The 19,781-nt window shown below is 42.1% G+C and overlaps 1 protein-coding gene across 4 annotated transcripts; it reads left to right on the top strand.

The window, feature by feature from the left end:
* The first annotated feature begins 69 nt into the window (after positions 1 to 69).
* On the top strand, positions 70 to 19,768 carry pxk (PX domain containing serine/threonine kinase). Of its 4 annotated transcripts, none has more exons than XM_072665742.1 (19): positions 70 to 327; positions 2,926 to 2,976; positions 4,982 to 5,029; positions 5,348 to 5,534; positions 6,007 to 6,084; positions 6,908 to 6,981; positions 7,249 to 7,323; positions 9,259 to 9,363; positions 10,063 to 10,164; positions 10,264 to 10,425; positions 10,803 to 10,920; positions 11,004 to 11,082; positions 11,205 to 11,253; positions 12,087 to 12,164; positions 12,296 to 12,382; positions 12,503 to 12,566; positions 13,511 to 13,570; positions 14,748 to 14,775; positions 16,951 to 17,038. In XM_072665742.1, exons 1-18 carry the CDS (start codon positions 226 to 228, stop codon positions 14,762 to 14,764), a joined length of 1,536 nt encoding a protein of 511 aa, XP_072521843.1. In that variant the 5' UTR covers positions 70 to 225; the 3' UTR covers positions 14,765 to 14,775; positions 16,951 to 17,038. The 4 variants fall into 4 exon arrangements, with proteins under 4 accessions (XP_072521843.1, XP_072521842.1, XP_072521840.1 ...); XM_072665741.1 differs by having other exon boundaries at positions 14,745 to 14,775; XM_072665739.1 differs by lacking the exon at positions 14,748 to 14,775 and having other exon boundaries at positions 16,951 to 19,768.
* The last annotated feature ends 13 nt before the right edge of the window (positions 19,769 to 19,781 follow it).

The following is a 19,781-nucleotide window of genomic DNA, read 5'->3' as shown; positions in this document are numbered from 1 at the left end:
TGGTTCCCTGCTGACCCCCAGCCAGCCAGTCAGCCAGCCAGCCGTAGGCGGGCTCAGAGGCGCTGATGAGCCGCTCAGAGGAAGAAGCTTCTGTCAGCCTCTCACCCCCTCCGCCACAATGACACATAAACAGCGTTTTGGCTGAAGGCTTTCCACCCTTTCTCCCGTTCCTCGCCACGTAGAGAGCTTGAGAGCTGTGTCGCTGGTCCGGCAGAAATCTCAGAAATGGCTTTCATGGAGAAGCCGTCCGCCGGGAAGCTGCTGCTGGACGACACGGTTCCCCTGACGGCGGTGATAGAGACCAGCCAGAGCCTGCAGTCCCACACGGTAAGGAGCAGCGACCCGGGGGTTTACACGGGGGGCGTCTTTTTACGCTGCCTTGGGAACGATCTCAGGAGCCAGATATTATAATAAGCGTCTAAATATATTTTTTAGCTTATTAAGCGAACAAGCTGTGTCCGAGAAATGGCTTAATTATTCATCTAAACAACCGCTCCGACACGCAGCCCTCGCACGCAGCCCGGGAATCATGTGAATGTCATGTAGTTAGAGCGAGCTAGCGGAGTTAGCCAAACAGCTAGTGCTACCAAACAGGCTAGCTAACTCCGGCGACACAACTGCGGTTTATTTATTCTATTTCAGAGCGAACAAGCTTGATTAACAGCTAAATTAATAATAAAATAATAATAAGAAGAAGCTTATATAGCTGTGTATAGCTAGCTATGCTTCTGGCTAGCGTTAGAGAGTTGCACCAATATCTAGGCTAATGTGAGCTAATGAAATAAACAAAGCGAGGGGTTTGCTTTTATATATATATATTTTTAAAGCTTTTAACAAGAATATTAGCTGTTAATGTTGCTGTTGCTGTGATTAAAACCCTAAAACTCAAAGAAATGAACTGACAAGTGCTGCGTTTATCCCTAACAAGCCACAGAGGCTCCTGCAACTTGGCTGGATAGTGATGGCTCCTGTAGCCTGATAGTTAGTTAGTTAGTTAGTTAATTGGTTAATTGGTTAGATAATAGGGGGTCAACGTGACCTGAATGTTCCTGAGCCTGCATCATGCATTTGTCCCAACTTTTCCATGGGAATTCTGAGACACAGGCAGCTGTTGTTTACTGCAAACAGCCCCTGTAAAATCTCATTGACAAGCCTCCCTATGTTTTCTGTCAGCACCATGGTGGTGTGGGGATTGACACCGCCTCAGAGAATGCTCTAGCTGGCTGCCTTGCTTCAGATATACTTCAGATATACTTCAGATAAACAGCCCTCCTTAGTTTTCGGCTGTAATTCGGTGTATGCAGAGGTGCTTGGTGTAGTTTCGAGTCACGCCGAAGTAAATTATTAGTACTGCTTTGAAATGCTGGTGTAAAATACTCACAAGGGCACAGGGGTTTCTGACAACGCCGGCATCTATCAGCACAGGAGCTGACGGCTGTTTTTTTTAAAGCACCGTGGCTCTAAAGTCAAGAGCTGAAGCTTCAAATCGAGAAGATCTGACACGAAGTATCAGAAGTTTGGCGTCAGAATGATGTTGGACCCTAACGTCGGACAGATGTTGAATTTTAGAGGACAATGAAAGTCTAGTTGACCTCAAAACCCAACCCAGACATTGGAAAGTGAAGTCGCATATCCATGGAAAACCAGCACTGGTGTTGACATCAAGCTCCAACGTTGGATTTTAGGTGTCGAAACCCAACGTTTTACAGATGTCAGAGTTTGGTTGGAGAATCCAAGTCATACGTCAGTGAGAAACCTACATTGAGTAGACCTCAAGCTTGTTAAGCTGCAACTTCAGACAGACGTCGAGTTTTGGTTGGTTAACATCACGACCCAACCAGCATCTCAACGTCTAACAACGATAGAATTTTACGTTGTGTGGATGTTAGCTTCATGATGTTTAGCAGACGTTTTGGCCAGTTTCGGTCACCATGCCTCTAAATCTAAATCTGAGCTAAATGTTGGCATTGTACGTTAGTAGGATGTTGATGTGATGTTTGGAAGGTGCTTGATTCGGATTGCTTGACTTAAGACCAACAAGATATCAGCGTTAGCCGCTGTTAGACATTGTCCTGATGTTAAGTTAGGGTCTCCAAACATTACAACCTACATGTAACCAGATAACCACATCTATCGATGTTGTTGGCTAGCTGTGAAGTGACCGAACGTTATCGACTGAATTTCCTTACGAATACACTTGAACAGGAGTAAGGTGAGTCGGGGCAGCCGTTCATACACAAAGGCTATAGCATGGCTTACGAAACGTGCAGGTACGTGTTTTTGGTGTAATTATAATGAACATAAAAGCTTACCTAAAAAAAAAAAAAGCAATATAAAACTAATAAAATATCATTTGAAGATACTTAAAGTACAAATCTGTCCCCCTTCTGGGTGAAAAGTGTGTGTGTGGCCTAAGGGTTACCGTTTTTCAAGGATTTCACTGACCTCTATGTGACCGTAAACAACTGACTCAGAGTAGGTTTGCTCTGTGGTACGTAGAAATGGGTTAATGCTATTAATTATAGACTCAGCGAGGCCCGGACATGCTGGGCCCTGTTATAGCTGGACTTTGGACCTCCACTTTTTCTTCCTGTTCTAATTACGGCACGAATACGTCAAGAGCACCAGCATGGTAAATAGACCAGGGGAAGTTGTTGGTTGTGTTTGGTGGACTGGTGAACTAACTGGTGGTGTTAAGATAAAATTGTCGCTTTGAGGGGGGAAAAAAAGCCCTTCTGAACTTAAATGGAAGTCAGTGTGAAAAGCTTCAAGTCACGTCTAAGAGCATTTCTATTTGTGAAAATGTCAAAAAGTGAAAACAACGGAAATTAAAATACAAGATTTTTGCATGCCAGTGACAAAACACTAACACTCACTAACACTTTTCTGAGTTTTTAATAAGCTGCTGCTCTTCTTTATCACCAGGAATACATCATCCGTGTCCAGAGGGGAGTCTCGACAGAAAACAGCTGGACAGTAAGTCGTTGTTCTGCTCTCTATCAGCTGAATCCAGTTGACCGTGTGTCTGACATCCGTGTCTTTCTGAGCTTTGCAGCTGGAGGCTCATTGAGCTGGAGATCCTGCCTGCCTACAGCTTGTTTGTGAACCTCTTGATTGAGGATGCACAGGATGTTAAACATGACTAATCCACACTGGCTCGCAAACACTGACAGCTTATTAAAGGGCCCCTGTCCTACATATTTCTTGTATTTAATTGTTTTCCTTCTCTAAGGTCCATTATGACAAAAGCTGCCCTAATTCATTGTTACTCAACCAGTTTCCAACCTTTCTTTGTTTCTTGGAATTAACCCCTAAACCCTTCTTCTGTGTAGGCCTGCAACTACACCCCAGCTCCCACCACCACCACCACAATTAGCAGCAATTTCACAAACCCTAAAACAGAACTCTGTGGGACTCCATAAAATGTGCAAAATTGTTTTCTAAATAATTAATTACGGCTTCTGCATTGGGACTAATAACGGAATAATTAACCTAATGTTGAGTGTGTGAAAATCAATCATCATCGCGCCTTTAAGATTAATATATGTAAATAAGCTCTGTTCTGATTGGCTGCCTTGTTACTTGCGACGAAAAGCCACCTCAACTGAAACACTGCTTAGAATTTCAGCTCGAATAAGCAGGGCTAGATTGGCTGAAATGGGTGGATTGTATATAAATGTGCTGGGGTTTATTAATGACATCACAGATTCATTTCTATAAGTGGAATGGGGGGGGGTGAATTACATATATACATATACGTACATATATACTATTTAACAATATTAATTACTCCTAATTATGAGAAATGAGTAAATGAATACCAAAAACTGTGACATGGGCCTTTCTTTACCTTGCAAACGAGCTCCTTTATGATTGGCAGCCCTGTATTATGCCTTGTAATAAGTAGTCCAGCCTGAAATATTGCAATAATTTAGTTTGAATAATCGTTCAAAGGACGTTAAAAGGTTGGAATGGGTGGATTATATTGGAGCTAGAGGTTTTATGATATGACAAAAAACAACTCAGAGTGGTCCAGTGGACTAAGGTTCTGCCACTATGATCAGAGGATAGCTGGTCCAAGTCCTGAGTCAAAAGCTGCTTGCCATCAGCAGCTGAAATCTGGGAGAGCACAATCGGCCTTGCTCTCTTAGGGGTGGGTTGATGGCAATTTCTCCCCACTCGCATCAGCTTCACATGTGTCTTCACCCTCTTAGAGTTGGGTGCATTGCTAGTGATGAATGGGGATTGGGTAACGCCCTTTCAAACTGGGTAGAAAGTGGGGTAAAATTAGAAATATATTTATTTAAGAAAAAAAAAACCACATTGGCTTTTCATGACATTAGCCCTTTAATAATTATGGAGGGTAAACCAAGTGATGTTGATTGGTCGTTTTACTGCACACTAAGTCTTGTGTCTGCTCAGACTGTGAGAATATGCATCTTGAATCCGTTCATTCAGTTAATTCAAGAACTTCCACTTTTGAAAGACTGAGGCAGACGGTTATTTTTAACGGGTGTTCTTCGCTAGGCTTGTCCTCAGCTGCAGAGCTTGACATAAAAAGGATGTAAGGTGGCTTAACCATCAGCGGTTGTGGGCTAAACACATTGGCTAATTTGTACTAAATAGTAGTTCCTTCTTTACCAACTTCAGAGCCACTTAGGCCGTTCATACTCAGCCCTTTGAGCTCCATCCGTCATTTCAGAGAACACCGCTTGAGCTTGTGGGGGGGCTTTATACCCCTCTACTAGCCCACACCTTGCATTAGGCAGCATGGTGCCAATAGGCTCATGTTTGGTTTATTTGCTCCAGAGAGACCTACTCTATTGGTGGTACGTCAAACATAATAGACAAGTTGTCTCTGTCAGTAATGTGTGAAACTGTCCACAAATATTTGGACATGTGTAACTACAGCGATTGATGATGATGATGAGCTGTGCTGTGTTCAGTAGTTAATTGTGTATATATTCTCTAATATTTGCAGGTCATCAGGAGATACAGTGACTTCGACATGCTCAACAACAGTCTACTGGTGAGTAAATCGTGTAGATTCCTGTTGCATAATGAAACTCCTTGTTCATCAGAACAATGGTTGTGATTTCCACTGGAGTAGTCTGCAGTTACGCTGAGATTTCAGCTCAGATGAGGATGTGTGTTGCTGACTCTTCACAAACATGTTTCCTGGTCAATTCTGGAACTCCACTTTCCAGTAAAAGTGATTACAGGCACATTGTCTCCTTTTTTACTTTTTTTTTTCTCATTGTTGCTTTCTTTTCCTCTGCATGTCTCCGCCTCCACGTCCCGCCCACTCTCTGCTCTGCCTCTCCGCCGGCCTTCTTGCTCTCGTCAGATCTCTGGCCTCAACCTGCCCCTTCCCCCCAAGAAGTTAATAGGGAACATGGACAGAGAGTTCATAGCGGAGAGGCAGAAAGGTCTTCAGGCCTATCTGAATTTCCTCACCCAGCACCACATCCTCTCCAGCTGTGAACTGGTCAAAAAGTTCCTCGACACCAACAATTATTCTGCAAACTACACAGGTACGTGGGCAGGCTCAGGGGCAAGGGGGTTAGCACGGGTCCCTTGCATTCTGTGGACTAGTAGACTATGGGGCAGGGGACAGACCGTAATAAACATTATCACCTTTAACATCTTAAGTGACACAGTTTGGGCAATATGGCACGAATATGACCATACACAGGTTACCAAATATGGACAAAAGTATTGGGACACCTGCTCATTCGTTGTTTCTTCCTGCTTTTGTTTTTTGTAAATCTACTAGATTTTAGAGAAGCGTGTCTTTGAGTGTATTCAGCAACAAGAACTTTAGTAAGGTCAGGATGTTAGGACGATGACCAGACACCACATTATGTAGAATGGAAATATACACATGTATCAGCCATAACATTAAAACCATTGACCAGTGAAGTTAAGATTAGGCAATAAGTGTCAGTTCAAGTCAGTTCTTGAAGCTTTAGCTTTCTGACTAATTCTTAATGCTTTCTCCTCCAGAAATCGCCCTACAGCAAGTGTCCATGTTCTTTAGATCCGACCCCAAGTGGGAGGTGGTGGAGCCTTTAAAAGACATCGGTAAGTAAAAGTAGATGATCTACCCATCAGCGTTGATGGGTGTAGTAAACATGTAAGAAACATTTCCTGGTCCATCAATAATAAAAAATTAATTACAGCGCATGCATGCACAGCATAATTTATGAACAGCCCAGAGCTTTAAACCCTGTTATTGAGCTCCAAATGTAAGATATCTGTGGTGGTACACTACATAAGTAGCCAGTGACTGGGCCAGTATAACCAGCAGAACTGGGCTGCTAGCCTATGGGTTCGATTCTTTTTGTGGTTGGTCGGTGAAGAGTGGGTTCTGTATTCGGTACCTGTACCTGTAGCTCACATTGGAATTGTAACAGTTATTTAAAATATGCTGTAAAAAAAGTCATTAACCAGGTAAATCTGTACTGTAAAAGTACTTGTGGTAGCAAGCCTAAAATGCTAAAGCTACTTTTATTCAGAGAGACCAGAAGGTAAAGAAGCATGTGGACGGAGGCGGTTTACGGGTTACGCAGCATTACACAGCAGTTCTGGAGAGAGGTTCTCCTCCTGCAGCTCCACCACCAAAGCTCCATAGTGCAGTAGCAGCAGCACTCCGGCCCGGAGTGGGAATGGCGAAGACGCCGCTCTCCCTGTTCCAGTCAGTGAAGCATCAGCACGATACTGAAGCTGCTGATTTAAGCTTTTAAAATTGCGACATAATGTTGCCTTAATACAGAATTCCGCTGATGTGATCATGAATAACTGCTTTGTCTGATTTTCTTCTGTTCACTGTTGAATTAAATGGTGTTTCTGTTAAGCTGCCGTTTCACAGCAGGAGGATTATAATGACTGTCCACTCTTTACACAGGCTGGAGATTACGAAAGCGGTACTTCTTAGTGAAAAACAAAGAGCAGCCCAAAGATCGACAAGTCTTAAGTTGGGTGAGTTGTGTTTTCACCTCAAACACACTCATGAAAATGTGATACCACTTTCTGTGAGCTCAGTGTAATCCTGCACTGTGGCCCCACATTGCTTAATTCTCCTCGTTGCATAACCTTGATTTAGCTCAGACCTGCTGAAGAAGTACTTGGTAAGCTGCTACTTCCCTTTTAGTTCCTTTCATTGCAGTGCGCTCTGATTGGGAAATCTGATTACGTGTGAGTTAGTCTAATGTACAGATTGTTGTGGTTCTGTTTCTTCTGATTCAGGTTGATTTGGGTCCTGACAAGTTTTTGTCAGACAAAGATCTTCAGTCTGCGATGAAGCTGCTTTCTTCTTTGACCGTAAGTCTTTCTTTTTTTTATTATTAAATCTCCTCATTTGCAGCATCAGAAAGTGCTCCCCATGGCTGTATTTGGCCCAGAAATTTGTGTTATAAGAGGTCAACAGCTGGTCAAGCAGTTCCCTTCAGGAAGCCCATATAAGGATTTCCTTCAAGCATCTCTCTTTGAAGCTCACCCCAAAGGCCTTTATGTGGGCACATATGTCCCACAGCAAGTTACACATTAGTTTTACTGTAGATTCTGAATAATTAGTAATTACTAAGTAATTAGCATATTCTGAATACTGATAAGTACTAAATAAATAGTAGCTATTGAATAATTCTAACTTATTGAAAAGTTAGAAGTTGCTGAAATTACTACTTATTTACTCATTAGTAGGTACTAAGTAATCAGAATCAGAAATACTTTGTTGATCCCAAGAGGAAAATTGCAGTTGTTACAGTTGCAACCATTTGTGTAACAATAAACACACTATAAAATAAATGTAAAAACAAAGAGAAAAACATATATATAATTTATGACTATAGTGAAGTGGCATTAAATTATTGCACCATAGTTATTGCATACATTGCATTGCATAGTTGCATTGCATTGCATAGTTATTGCGGGACTAATAAAGGATTATCTTATCTTATCTTATCTTACATATTAAATTGAATTACAGTACTATTATTATTGCACATTACAGTATGGCACTAAATAATTAGTACATATTGAATAATTTGTGGTTACTAAATATTAACATTCACAAATAATTATGTAGTAAGTAATTAGGTAGGTATATAGGAATAATTAGTAAATTTTGAATAATTAGTAGATACTAAGTAATTGGTCGGTACTGAATAATTAGTCAATAATAGTACTTATTGTATAATTGCTTGGTTCTGAGTAATTATTTGGTTATTAATCATTAGATATACGCATACGTAGTATTTATAGAATAATTAATAGTAACTGAATAAGTAGTGGACACTGAGTAATTAGTATGTACTGAATAGTCGGTGATAAATTAAAACTCAAACATGAGGCTAAAGTTTAAAGGGTTAAAGCAGCACTAAGGTACCAAGTAACTAAATTACAGACCAAATACACACTGCTTTTATCTGTGCAAAATATAGGTTTTTGCCTGTTTGAGAATTACTTGGCTTAACCTTTAATTTTATGTGGTTTGAGGCGAAAAACTCAAAATTGCGTCCTTGACCAGCAGCGCTACCGTCCACACGTACTGCCTACTGACTTTAAAAAGGGAAAAGCAGCAAACTGCAAACATGTCGGGTTTCTAGAATGTGGCTTTAGCTGTGCAGTTTGCATGCTAGCAGTTGGTGTCCATAGGCTTCCATTACTTATTAGCGACATTAGCCTTGCTGCTCCATCTTAAAACAAAAGAAGCAAACTTGGGACACCAGACATGTCCGGCTGATTGACACATTTGGGAGGTCTGGGAAGATTGTGTAACTTCTAATTTATCACCCAACTGTTCCTTTAAATGCCTCCATCCTTCCTTTCTCTGATCTGAGGAATGCAGTAATCACCATGTCTGATCACATGAAGCGACATTTCCCTGTTTTAAACCCCCAGTTTTGGCTCTTTGCTGAAATCTGTGGAATAAACAGATAAATGTGCACCTCCTCCACTCAGCCGTCCTCTGTGAAGTCCCTCAGAGCAGCTGCTAATGATGTGTGAGAATGAGGGTGGAAAAAGAAACTAGACCACATGACAGTGTGTGATAATCATGCAGATGCAGAGCATCCAGCCGTGCCGGTCTCCTCACAGAGAGGAGGGTAATGAGAAACCTTGTTTTGGTTTGGTGTGTTTGGGTGTGTGGTGTAATGGTGTGTCATGCCTGAAATTTTCCCCTAAGCAAAATGCTCCTCATTCTAAGTGTGTAACTGCTTTCTGTTTCTTTCTGATTTCATGGTTTTGTTTGGACCTCAGCACCCATACATCTGTCCAGTCACGTTTGCTTCTGCCAGCGAGTCCTCAGCGTTAGTGATCAGAACGTTCAACGAGAAAGGCACGCTTAGGGATCACATTTGCAAGGTACATCTCATCAAACCGTGTGAGAAACAGCATGTATGAGTATGAAAAGCTTCAGTAGTAGTTCATTTTATCCCTCCTATCCTTCCTCCCTCTGTCCCTTTGGTCTGTCCTTTTGTCCCATCTGTCTGTACCTCCCTCCCATCAAACCTCCCATCAACTCTCCTTCCCTCCCATCAACGCTCCCTCCCATCAACGTTTCCTCCCGTCAATGCTCCCATCAACTCTCTTTCCCTCCCATCAACGCTCCCTCCCATCAATTCTCCCATCCATCAAACCTCCCATCAACCCTCCCTCCCATCAAACCTCCCTCCCATCCATCAACTCTCCCTCTCTCCCATGAACCCTCCCATCCATCAAACCTCCCATCAACTCTCCCTCCCTTCCATCAACTCTCAATCCTATGAACCCTCCCATTAACTCTCCCACCCTCCCATCAACTCTCCTTCCCATCAAACCTCCCATCCATCAAACTTCTCTTCTGCCCATCAAACCTCCATCCCATTTTCCCTCCCACTGTCCCTATGTACCGTTCGTTCGTCCCTCCACCATCCCATCTGGCTGTCCCTCCCTTCATTTGTCCTTCTCTTCCTCTCTGTCCCTTCCTATTTGCTTCCCTTCCTCCCTCTGCCTGTCAATCCATGTCTCCCTAAATTGACCTCTTCTCATCTTCCGTCCCTCCCTCATGTTCTGACACTCCAGGTTAAACCAAAGGAGCCGTTCCTGAAGAAGTACTGTAACCCAAAAAAGATCCAGGGTTTGGAACTCCAGCAGATCCGGACTTACGGGAGGCAGATTCTGGAGGTCTGGAAAAATAACTGCCTAATTTATGCAGTAGATATTCCTATGCCTATTCTGCATTATACAGTTATTTGATCATGTTTCTTTTCTATGTTGATTTAGACCCTGAAATTCCTTCATGATAAGGGATTTCCATATGGGCATCTGCATGCGTCCAATATTTTAATTGAGGACAACACCTGCAAACTTCTGGACATAGAGAACTCTCTACTCGGACTTCCTTCTTACCACCGGCCCTTCGTAACACAGTTCAGGAAAATTCACGTACGTTCTTGCTTCTGTACTGTTTGTTAACGCTATGGTCTGAACAGTTGTTGCACAAGGACACAAGGAGGCTCTTATGTAAGAGTGTATTTCCATATGTTTCTGACTGTCAAGGGGGTTTGGGACCCATTGCCTGTTTTTTCATTTTTCCAACATGATTTTTCAATTACTTTAACATAACAGCTGCTTATTAATGCTTTGGCTTGTCTAGCCTCTGCACTCGACAGGGCTTCATCAAAGTATGTATGTTGGTATGAGGGTCAGATGTACATAAATAATGATTTACCTTTATAAACTGTTGTTAAAATGTTTATTGGCTCAAAGGTGAATCGCCAGAGGGATAATTCTATTTGACCGTATTTCTTTTGTTTTTTCAGACCACGGAGAGCATTGACGTCTATTCTTTTGGACACTTGCTGTACGAAATGACGTACGGGAGGCCTCCAGATGCTGTACCTGTGGACCAGTATCCCTCTGCTCCCTGCACATCAGTCGGTGAGTCTGTTAAATCATTCACTCCGATTTTTTATTATTGGCACAGGAAGAGCAGAATGCTTAAAGCTCCATGTTTTCGGCAGTCTCGGTTCTGCAGTCCGTCCTGTCCACTGAGGCCTGTAAAGCAGGAATGCCCACTGTTGCTCAGCTCCTGCAAACGCCGTAAGTGATGGTACTAGTGACCTGCACATTTTCACACAGTTTTTTAACGATTATATGACTAAATTAAGTGTGTGTGTGTGTGTGTGTGTGTGTGTGTGTGTGTGTGTGTGTGTGTTTTACAGACTATTCAGTGATGTTCTACTGTTCAACTCAGAAAAACCCCAAGTCAAGGTAATTTGAGTGTGTGTGTTTTTATACACATGGTTATACACCGTTTTGTGTGTGTAAAACAAAAATACTGTATAACATAAAAATAAATGCATTAAGAGCACAGTTAGTAGAACATAGGTAATGGAGCACAGGTAATGGAGCAAACTTAGTAGAGCAAAGGTAAAGGAGTAACATTGGAGCACGGTTAGTAGAACACAGGTAATGGAGCATAGAAAATGGAGTAACATTGGAGCACAGGTATGGAGCAGAGTTAGTAAACCACAGTTAATGGAGCACAGTAACATTGGAGCACATTTGGTGGAGCACAGGTAATGGAGTAACATTAGAGCACAGTTAATGGAGTAACATTAGAGCACAGTTAATGGAGTAACATTAGAGCACAGTTAATGGAGTAACATTAGAGCACAGGTAATGGAGTAACATTAGAGCACAGGTAATGGAGTAACATTGGAGCACAGTTGGCGGAGCACTGGTAATGGAGCAGAGTTAGTAGAGCACAGGTAATGGAGTAACATTAGAGCACAGGTAATGGAGTAACATTAGAGCACAGTTGGTGGAGCCCAGGTTTGACTGCTGATCTTCTCTATGAACTCCAGACACTGCAGGGATTTGTTCAGTTCTTCCAGCAGTTCAGCTTATTTCCTTAAATGAAGGACTGATTAGATCAACCAGATGTTTGAAGTATTGGGAGATGAATGCTGTGCTTTCTTCAGGGGAGCACTGGAATTAAGCTAACACACTGTTGTTTATTTCTGTGTGTTTGTTATATTTGGTAAGTCTACAGTTGCATTCGTACGTGACATAATCAAAGTGCTTTCCTCCGTAAAATGCAGATAACCTCCAAATTGAAGGATGCCTTGAAATCGTCCAAGGAGTGCTTGGAAAAGCGTCTCCAAGAAGAACAGAGAGCAGTGAGTTTTATGTCCTTTTTATCTACAAAAAAGAAAAGTTTAATTACATATAATTAGTGTGTTGTTATCTGGACCTCTACAGATCTCTGCACCAGTTTGATCCTGACACACACTGTGTTTTCTCTGCACAGATTCACCAGCACAGGAGGCTGACCCGGGCACAGTCCCACCACGGCTCAGAGGAGGAGAAAAAGAAGAGGAAGATCCTGGCGAGAAAGGTAGTTAAGACAGCTGAATTGATGCTTGCAGCTACAGAGAGACACACTAATGATAATGGAGATAAAAAAAAAACAGAGTGGAGAATACAAAATGGTTAATGTGCTTTTTGTTGCCGTCAGAAATCCAGACAGTCTGCGTATGAAAATGAAGAAGATTTGTCAATGAAGTACAACAACAACTCCGGTAGGTTGATTGTAAACTATGGTGGTGTCAGAGTTTCTTTCTTTGGACCGATAGACCAGTTCAATCTAAGCAATGTTCTGCTCAGGAGCTTGAAAGCACATTACGCCATTAGAGCAGGGCAGTGTGGGCACCCGGCCCTGCATATTTAGTGGACTCAGTGCTGAAACTCTGAAAGGGCTTGGTAATGAGCTGATTAGCTGATTTGGATGTGTTGGGAGAAGCACTAAAGTGTGCAGGGTGCCTCCAGAACCAGGATTAAGAAACATTGGCGTAGTGTGTATATACATACAGTGTTTTATCTTGTTCTGGTGTCAATTCCTGTTTCTGTGGGCATCCAGTCACTCACAGCTCAATATTAGCCAATCTAGCAGTCATTTGAAGGCTAACAAGAGGCATGATCTAGTTCCACTTAGCAGTAATATGAGTTATCTGCTCTTGTGAAAGAAAGTTGAAAAGATGGAAATGGATAGAAAATTAGGTCCTAAGGTTCTAATTTTCTGGACGTCAGCTGTCCAAAAATTAATTAACTTTTTGGACCTCGACTGGCCAAGAACTTGGAACAAAACCTTGGATCGGATTTTTAACATTCTGGACCTCAACAGTTGAAGAATCCGAGTTCTTGGCCAGTCGAGGTCCAGAAAGTTAATTAAAATTTCTGGACCTTAATTTTCCATCTTTACTTAAGAAACCAAATAAATACACACAGGAAAAGTAAATAAGGGTTATTTGTGTTAAATTAGCTTACAATATATGCTACTGTGTTTATGTACCAATATATGTTTTGCACAAGATTAGCAACCTTTGATGTTTTATTGATCTGTATCACTTCAAATGTATAAATTTTGAGGTTCTGACTTTTAAACAAAATTTATAACATCACAAAATTGTCCTTTATAGTTTAGATATATAATAAACACACACACACACACACATTTTTTTTCCAGGTTCAGGAGCAAGTTCTCCACCTACTTGTCCGTCATCTCCCACTCCTCCACCTGCACCAGGTATTTGCTACTTTCTAGATCCTGTTTGTTCTGAACATGCACACATCCCACTGACCATTAGGAACGCCGGCCATCTAATTTGAACAAATCGTCCAGAATTTGCTCTACTACTCACGTTTACTCTGATATAGATACACATGCAGTCATATCAGAATACTATGACCACCTACCTAATAGTGGAAAGTACCACCCTTGGCTCGGGTGCTACTAGCTAGACGTTGGGGCATGGACTGTATTATGGTTCCACAGTGGAGCGTCGATTGCTCTGCACCGCACACCGTGCCACTCTGGCATCAGTGGCCTTTGGGACACCACACCTTGGGAGGCACTTGGTGTGCGAGAAGTCCATTCTCAGTACACGTCCACTGTAGTTGCTTTAGGTTTCCACAATGCCACAACCCTTCTCCCGATACCCTATTATCATGTCTTTTCGGACATCAGTCATGTCACATCTTTTGCCCTTGCCGATCGTTTTGTACTCAGCTACAACTGACAAACCAGAGGTGGTCATAACATTTTTATACGACTGTGTAACTAGCAGGGTTCCCACATGTCCTGGAAAATCTGGAAACTTTTTTTTATCACTCATGCAAACACCTGGAAAATGAGACAATTGCTAAGAAATGGAAAGTATTGATGAGATTGGAAACCTGGAAACCTCCCTGTTTATTGATACCCTATTTATTAAGTTCACAATGCTGCACTGTCATGTGGACCGATACTAAGGGATTTGCATCTAATGGGAATTTGCATATAGTTGCTGTCCTGCAGTTCTTTTCTTTTCCTTATCTCAAGGTACAAGGGTTTTGCATGACAGCGAGTACATATATAGTAAATTATTTAAATGTTAAATAATGCATCCTGTAGCCATGTGTGTAAAGCCTATTGATATTGAACAGGTTTTATACACTTCTCATGTGTATCTATTCATTCATGGAAGTCCTGGAAAATGTTTCTCAAAAATTAGTGGGAACTCTGAATCTTGTTGTACTCACATTATATTTCCTTCACTCTTTTTCTCTCATAAATGTTTTCTAAAATGTCTTCAAAATCATCTTCAAATTGAACACATCATATTCCACCTCCAGCAAGATGTGTGTTTTGATTCCTCTCATTCTAAAATAATCAGTAACGTGTATCTGCCTCTCTTTCTCCTCCTATGCTGTCTTCAAAGTAGAGCATGCACCATTTTGAACATGTGTGGGGTAAAGTAATTCAGTACTAATTTATTTACTGTTGTAAAGTTGCACTCTGCCCTTCCTCAGGAGCTCTCAGCCTTTCCTCCACTCCAGTCACAAAAAGCAGAGCTATGAGATCATTTATTCGACTTCATCTGTGTTTACTGTTTCTCTGGTTATCGCTTAATGGAGTAGTGTCTCCGATTTGGGAATTAAATTTTCTGTGTTTAATTCTGGGCTGCTGAGATGGGCTAATGCAACTTTAGCCTTCACAATCTGCAATGGCCTGCTGACTTGTACCCCCCCACCCCCTCCCTCCTCACCCTCCTCACTTCTTCAGTTATGTCACTAATTTCGGTAGAGGTTCGAAACGTTCAGGAATCTTGACTTGTGCGATATCGGATGTTTAACGGAGGTTCTTGTGTGTTGTGATGCTGTAAGTCGTGGTTGATTGGGACATAAACGTTGGAAAGCATTGGCGTATTCACTGATCAGCCATAACATTAGCACCACTGACCGGTGAAGTGAAAAACATCGACTGTCCTCATCTACAGCGGCTCCTGGCACAGGTTGGGGTTGCACATTAGGCAGAGAGTGAAGGTGATGAAGGTGTTAAAGCAGAAGAAATGGGCAAGCGTAATAGTCTGAGACACTTTGACAAGAACCGAACTGTGATGTTCTAGACGACTGGAGAGTCAGAACCTCTCCAGAACATCAGGCAGGTCTTGTGGGATGTTCCCAGTGGTATGCAGTGGTCCGTTCCTACCAGAGGTGAGCCAGCGCCCAAGGCTCACTGATGCTCATGGAGGCTCCTCGTCACAACTTACTGGACTTTTAGAAAAGGATCTGCTGCTGATGTTGTTCTTGCTGCCAGATACCACAGATACCACCTTCCGAGGTCTTGTGGAGTCTATGTCTTGAATGGTGAGGTCTGTTGTGGGGACACAAAGGGGACTTATTCGGTATTAGGCAGGTGGTGCTAATGCAATGGCTGATCGGTGTAATATTCACATTCAATTTGTCTGTAAAGGTAAAGGTGTCCAAATATTTCCATGGGACTAAAGGTTCAAGGAAAATCTTAATAAATTAATGTCTGTGAAGTGCCTAGAACAGTTCTAGCTATTAAAGCACATTGGAAAATACTATACCTTATAATTTGGAGTACAGATATACATAAATAAAGGTGCTACGCAGGGTTCTTTGAGCGATGCCTACGAAGAACCAATTTTGGTTCCATAAAGAAGCTTTTCTCACCAATTTAAAGGTTCTTTAAAGGTTCTTCACGTTCCAGAAAAGCTTCTTTATGGAACCAAAGTGCTTCTTCTATGGCATCGCTCAAAGATCCCTTTATAATACCTTCATTTTTAGGAGGCTGCAGGTCACATTTAAGATTTTATTCATAGGTTCAATGGCTCAGGTACTCCAAATGTATCAGTCTGGGCTCTAAAAGCTTGCGGCACTGGTTCCTGCACTGAGCACTTGTTCTACTTTTATAAAGGGTTCTCTTTATAAAAGGACAGCGTTCCTTCACTGCGGACACTGAAGTTTCTTTTTTGTTGCTGCTTCAATGTTGCCCCTGCCGGGCACATACTACAGGATGGTTTATACAGTTTTAGCCCTAATTCGACTTCTTTAGACAGAAACGTGCTCCTCAGAGGCACGGTTGGAGCTTTTTGTTAACAGATGTTCTTTAGTTCAAAGCATTTTAATAAATCCTGTAGTGTGTGTGTGCGTGTCCGTCCTCCTGGTAAGTGCACCACTCTGCTAAGCATAGTTGTGGCATGTGGCTGCGTTTAGTCCTCAGGTGTACAGTACCAGACACAAATTTGGGCACCTGATTGGATTGCACGGTTTGACACATTTTAAATTAATCTAGATTTAAAGCAGCATTATGTAAAAATCTGTATTTTTTTTATTTATTTATTTATTTGTTTAATTGTGCTCCATGGCTCCCCCTTGTGGATTGTAATTCACATTCACTGCCTTGAGCGCCCTCTTGTGGACAGCAGTACACAAGATATTCCTATTCGTTTTATTTTATGTTTATCTGCATCTGTTCCACCGTGTTCTAGAGTTTCTACAGTAAACACTCTCTTATTGATGAGAGACATGATGGCGTGTCCAAACTTTTGACTGGTACTGGACTTCTCTTGTCTGGGCCGTCCTCCAGTCATGCTAATGTTTGTTGTTTGGTCAACACAGGTGTTCAGCCAGTGGCTTCTCCTCCTCCGCCACCACCTCCCCCTCCACCACCTTCAGGGAGTGACCCCAGCCCACCCTCCCTCCACCCGCCTTCCGTTAACGGCGAGGGCCGCAGCGCTCTCCTCAGCTCCATCCAGACCTTCAGCAAAGGCCGGCTGAAAAAAGCAGAGACCTGCGACCGCAGCAACCCGCACATCTAAGAGACGGTGCCTCGCTCGGCTTCTCCTGTGCAATTTGTCCTTGGCCGATTTCCCAAGGTCTCGTCTTCGGTTGTGCCGAGACTGGAGGTATTCTTTACAGCAGGACTGCAGTGGAAAGCTTGGAAAGCTTGAGAGGTTGCTGTTTTTCATTTCGCTCCCAAATCAGCTACAGATTGGGGACTGTAGGTGGAATACGTACGGGGTCCTGTGACTTGCAGTGCTGCTATATGGAGGCCAACCCTAAAAAAACCTGGACTCTAAAAACTGTCAAATTTAAGAATTGGATGAGCATTAATTTAATGCATCTCTTAGACCGATATTACTGACCCCCATAAAAACAGGCTCCCTGCAGCTGCAGTTTCCAGTGATTTAATGGGGGTTCTTTTCAGGCTTCTTTAAATTCTCTGACTCTAATTTTGACCGTTTTACTTCAGTATCGTGCAGGTTTTGTCTTTTTAATCCATTGTGCTATATTATTTAGGGAGGGCTTCATTTAAAAAAAAAAATGTGGGGAAAAAAAGCTTTTGGGTTTGTGCCACATTTAACCATTGTGCCTATACAAGACAAGTGGTGTGATTCCTATTCCCAGAATTAGGAGCTGTATATAGTTCATTCTCCTACTTGCAGCAGTATGAATTATAATGCAAGGTTACAATCATCTTATACAAATAATGATACTTCAAATAATCCTGTTCCTGCACCCTCACATAAACCTTCTCGTGTGTTTCCAGGATAAAGTACCAATATCTGTTTCATTGCTTTTACATTTACACTTCATCATTGATGGCTTTGAAAGGAACCACCAATCCACTCTGTCCACCTGCCCATGCTCTGTCCACTAATGCACTCTGGCAGAGCTTGGCAAGTTTTACAGAATGCTGACAAAAAAAGATCACCCTACATTTATTCAGTTTCCAGTCAAAACTGCCATTAGAGACCAGATCTTCACTTTTCAGCTCCACAAAAAGAAACAGAAACACCTATTGGACCGAAAACTATATCCACCATCAGATGTTTGAGCATTTACAGCTTCCATCCTCTTCAAGTGACTCCCTTTCAGCATTGCTGCAGAAATCTGCTGGAGATGTTTCCTCACCTCCTGTCCAAGATCCAAAGCACCACCTCATCTGTTAAACATGGTGGTGAGGGGTTTTCCACACCTCCAAAGTTCAGACTTCGAAGTCAGAGCATTTTCTGCTTCTCACCATTCAATGATGTTGAGGTCTGGGTTCAGGAGTGATCTGTCCACATTATCCTAAGAGCTTTTTTTCCCTCAAAGATTTTCTCAGCTCCACATCCTTTCAGACCCACTTTGTTGAGTCGTCTTCTCACAATGGAAGGATGGACACCTGTAGATGTTCCTAGATCTGACGAGAGAGAGAGAGGATATTGATCTTCAAGTGCTGATCATCTTCTAGGTCTACTAGCTCTTTATTTACGTTCTTCCCTATGCTGCTGGAGTACACTGTTAAAAAGTACAAGATGGAACTTTTGAAGGTTCTTCCATCAGAAACTGGAGGGACCTTCTAGGGTGATTTGAGAAACCTTTAAATAAGGTTTTTGGTGGAAAGGTGCTTGCCATAGTACCATAAGAGATTGCTCCACAGTTTTGGATGGAAAAAACGGTAGCATCTTTAGTGTAGGATCTTTTTAACAGTGTATCTTCTCAGAAAGATCTTCTTGAATGAAGAACTTGTACCTAACAACTGTTTTGACTGGAATTGAAATGAACAAAGGGTGATCTTCTCCTTTTGAAATCACTAAGCCAGTACATATCCGTTTATGAATACTTCTACAATTTCTCCTTAGGTTGAACTGCATGTCGGCGATCTGCAGATCTAGCAGCAGTACCAGATATTGTCAAAGCACGGATCGTTCAGTTCAGAAAGCATTGTGCAGTGGGAATACTGACTGAAACGATACCTATTTTTGCACACGCTCTTAAAATTAAGGTGCTACAAAGGGTTCTTTGAATGATGCCATAAAGAAATCCCTTTTGGATCCATCAAGCAGGCATGGAGCCATCTCATCCCTCAAAGAACTGTGTGTAGCACCTTCCTTTTTGAGAGTGCAGGTACAGGGAACAGTAGTTTTAAAGCAATCTCATAACCGTTGTTTGGCTTTTTTGACAAAGTACACCCAGACCTGATGGACTGGACTCATTTTACACGTCCAGCAGAATCCTGCTCCGTCTGTGTATATACGTCCATACGTTTTGCACTGCAGACAAAAGCGCTGGAAGGTTTTGGGTGGAACCTGTATCAGCTCAGAAGGAATTCTACTGGGGAGAGGACATCGGTTTCTCTGCAGCACTTTACCACTGTTTGTAGAAGTGGTCCTGAAAAGAGGTATAACGTTTACAAGAGATTTAATTTACGCAGAAAGGCGGTATAGCTTGTGGGAGATGTTGTGATTATGGTTGACCAGAAAAATGACTGTGCGTTTGCCGCAACTGCCGGTGTACGCACTGGAGGTGGGCATCCTCAGTTTTTATTGAGCAGAAATGTGTTCTTGTTCTCCCTGTAAACAAACAAAAAAACTTGTATTGACACTATTTTAACAGAATGGTGTTATTGTGCTTTCAATTGTGATAATTCAAGTAAAAACTATGGAATGTTGATGTTGTTTCCT

This window comes from Salminus brasiliensis, chromosome 21 (genome assembly GCF_030463535.1).
Source record: "Salminus brasiliensis chromosome 21, fSalBra1.hap2, whole genome shotgun sequence".
In the NCBI taxonomy this organism is placed as follows: Eukaryota; Metazoa; Chordata; class Actinopteri; order Characiformes; family Bryconidae; genus Salminus; species Salminus brasiliensis.
Note: the sequence above shows the minus strand (reverse complement) of the source record. Positions and strands in the feature narration are given on the sequence as shown.

Bases quoted from the DNA above. Each gene is read 5' to 3' on its own strand.
- pxk (XM_072665739.1), top strand. From the start codon at position 226: ATGGCTTTCATGGAGAAGCCGTCCGCCGGGAAGCTGCTGCTGGACGAC. The intron at 2,977-4,981 runs GTAAGTCGTTGT...TAATATTTGCAG, and splicing joins CGACAGAAAACAGCTGGACA to GTCATCAGGAGATACAGTGA. The intron at 5,030-5,347 runs GTGAGTAAATCG...TGCTCTCGTCAG, and splicing joins TGCTCAACAACAGTCTACTG to ATCTCTGGCCTCAACCTGCC.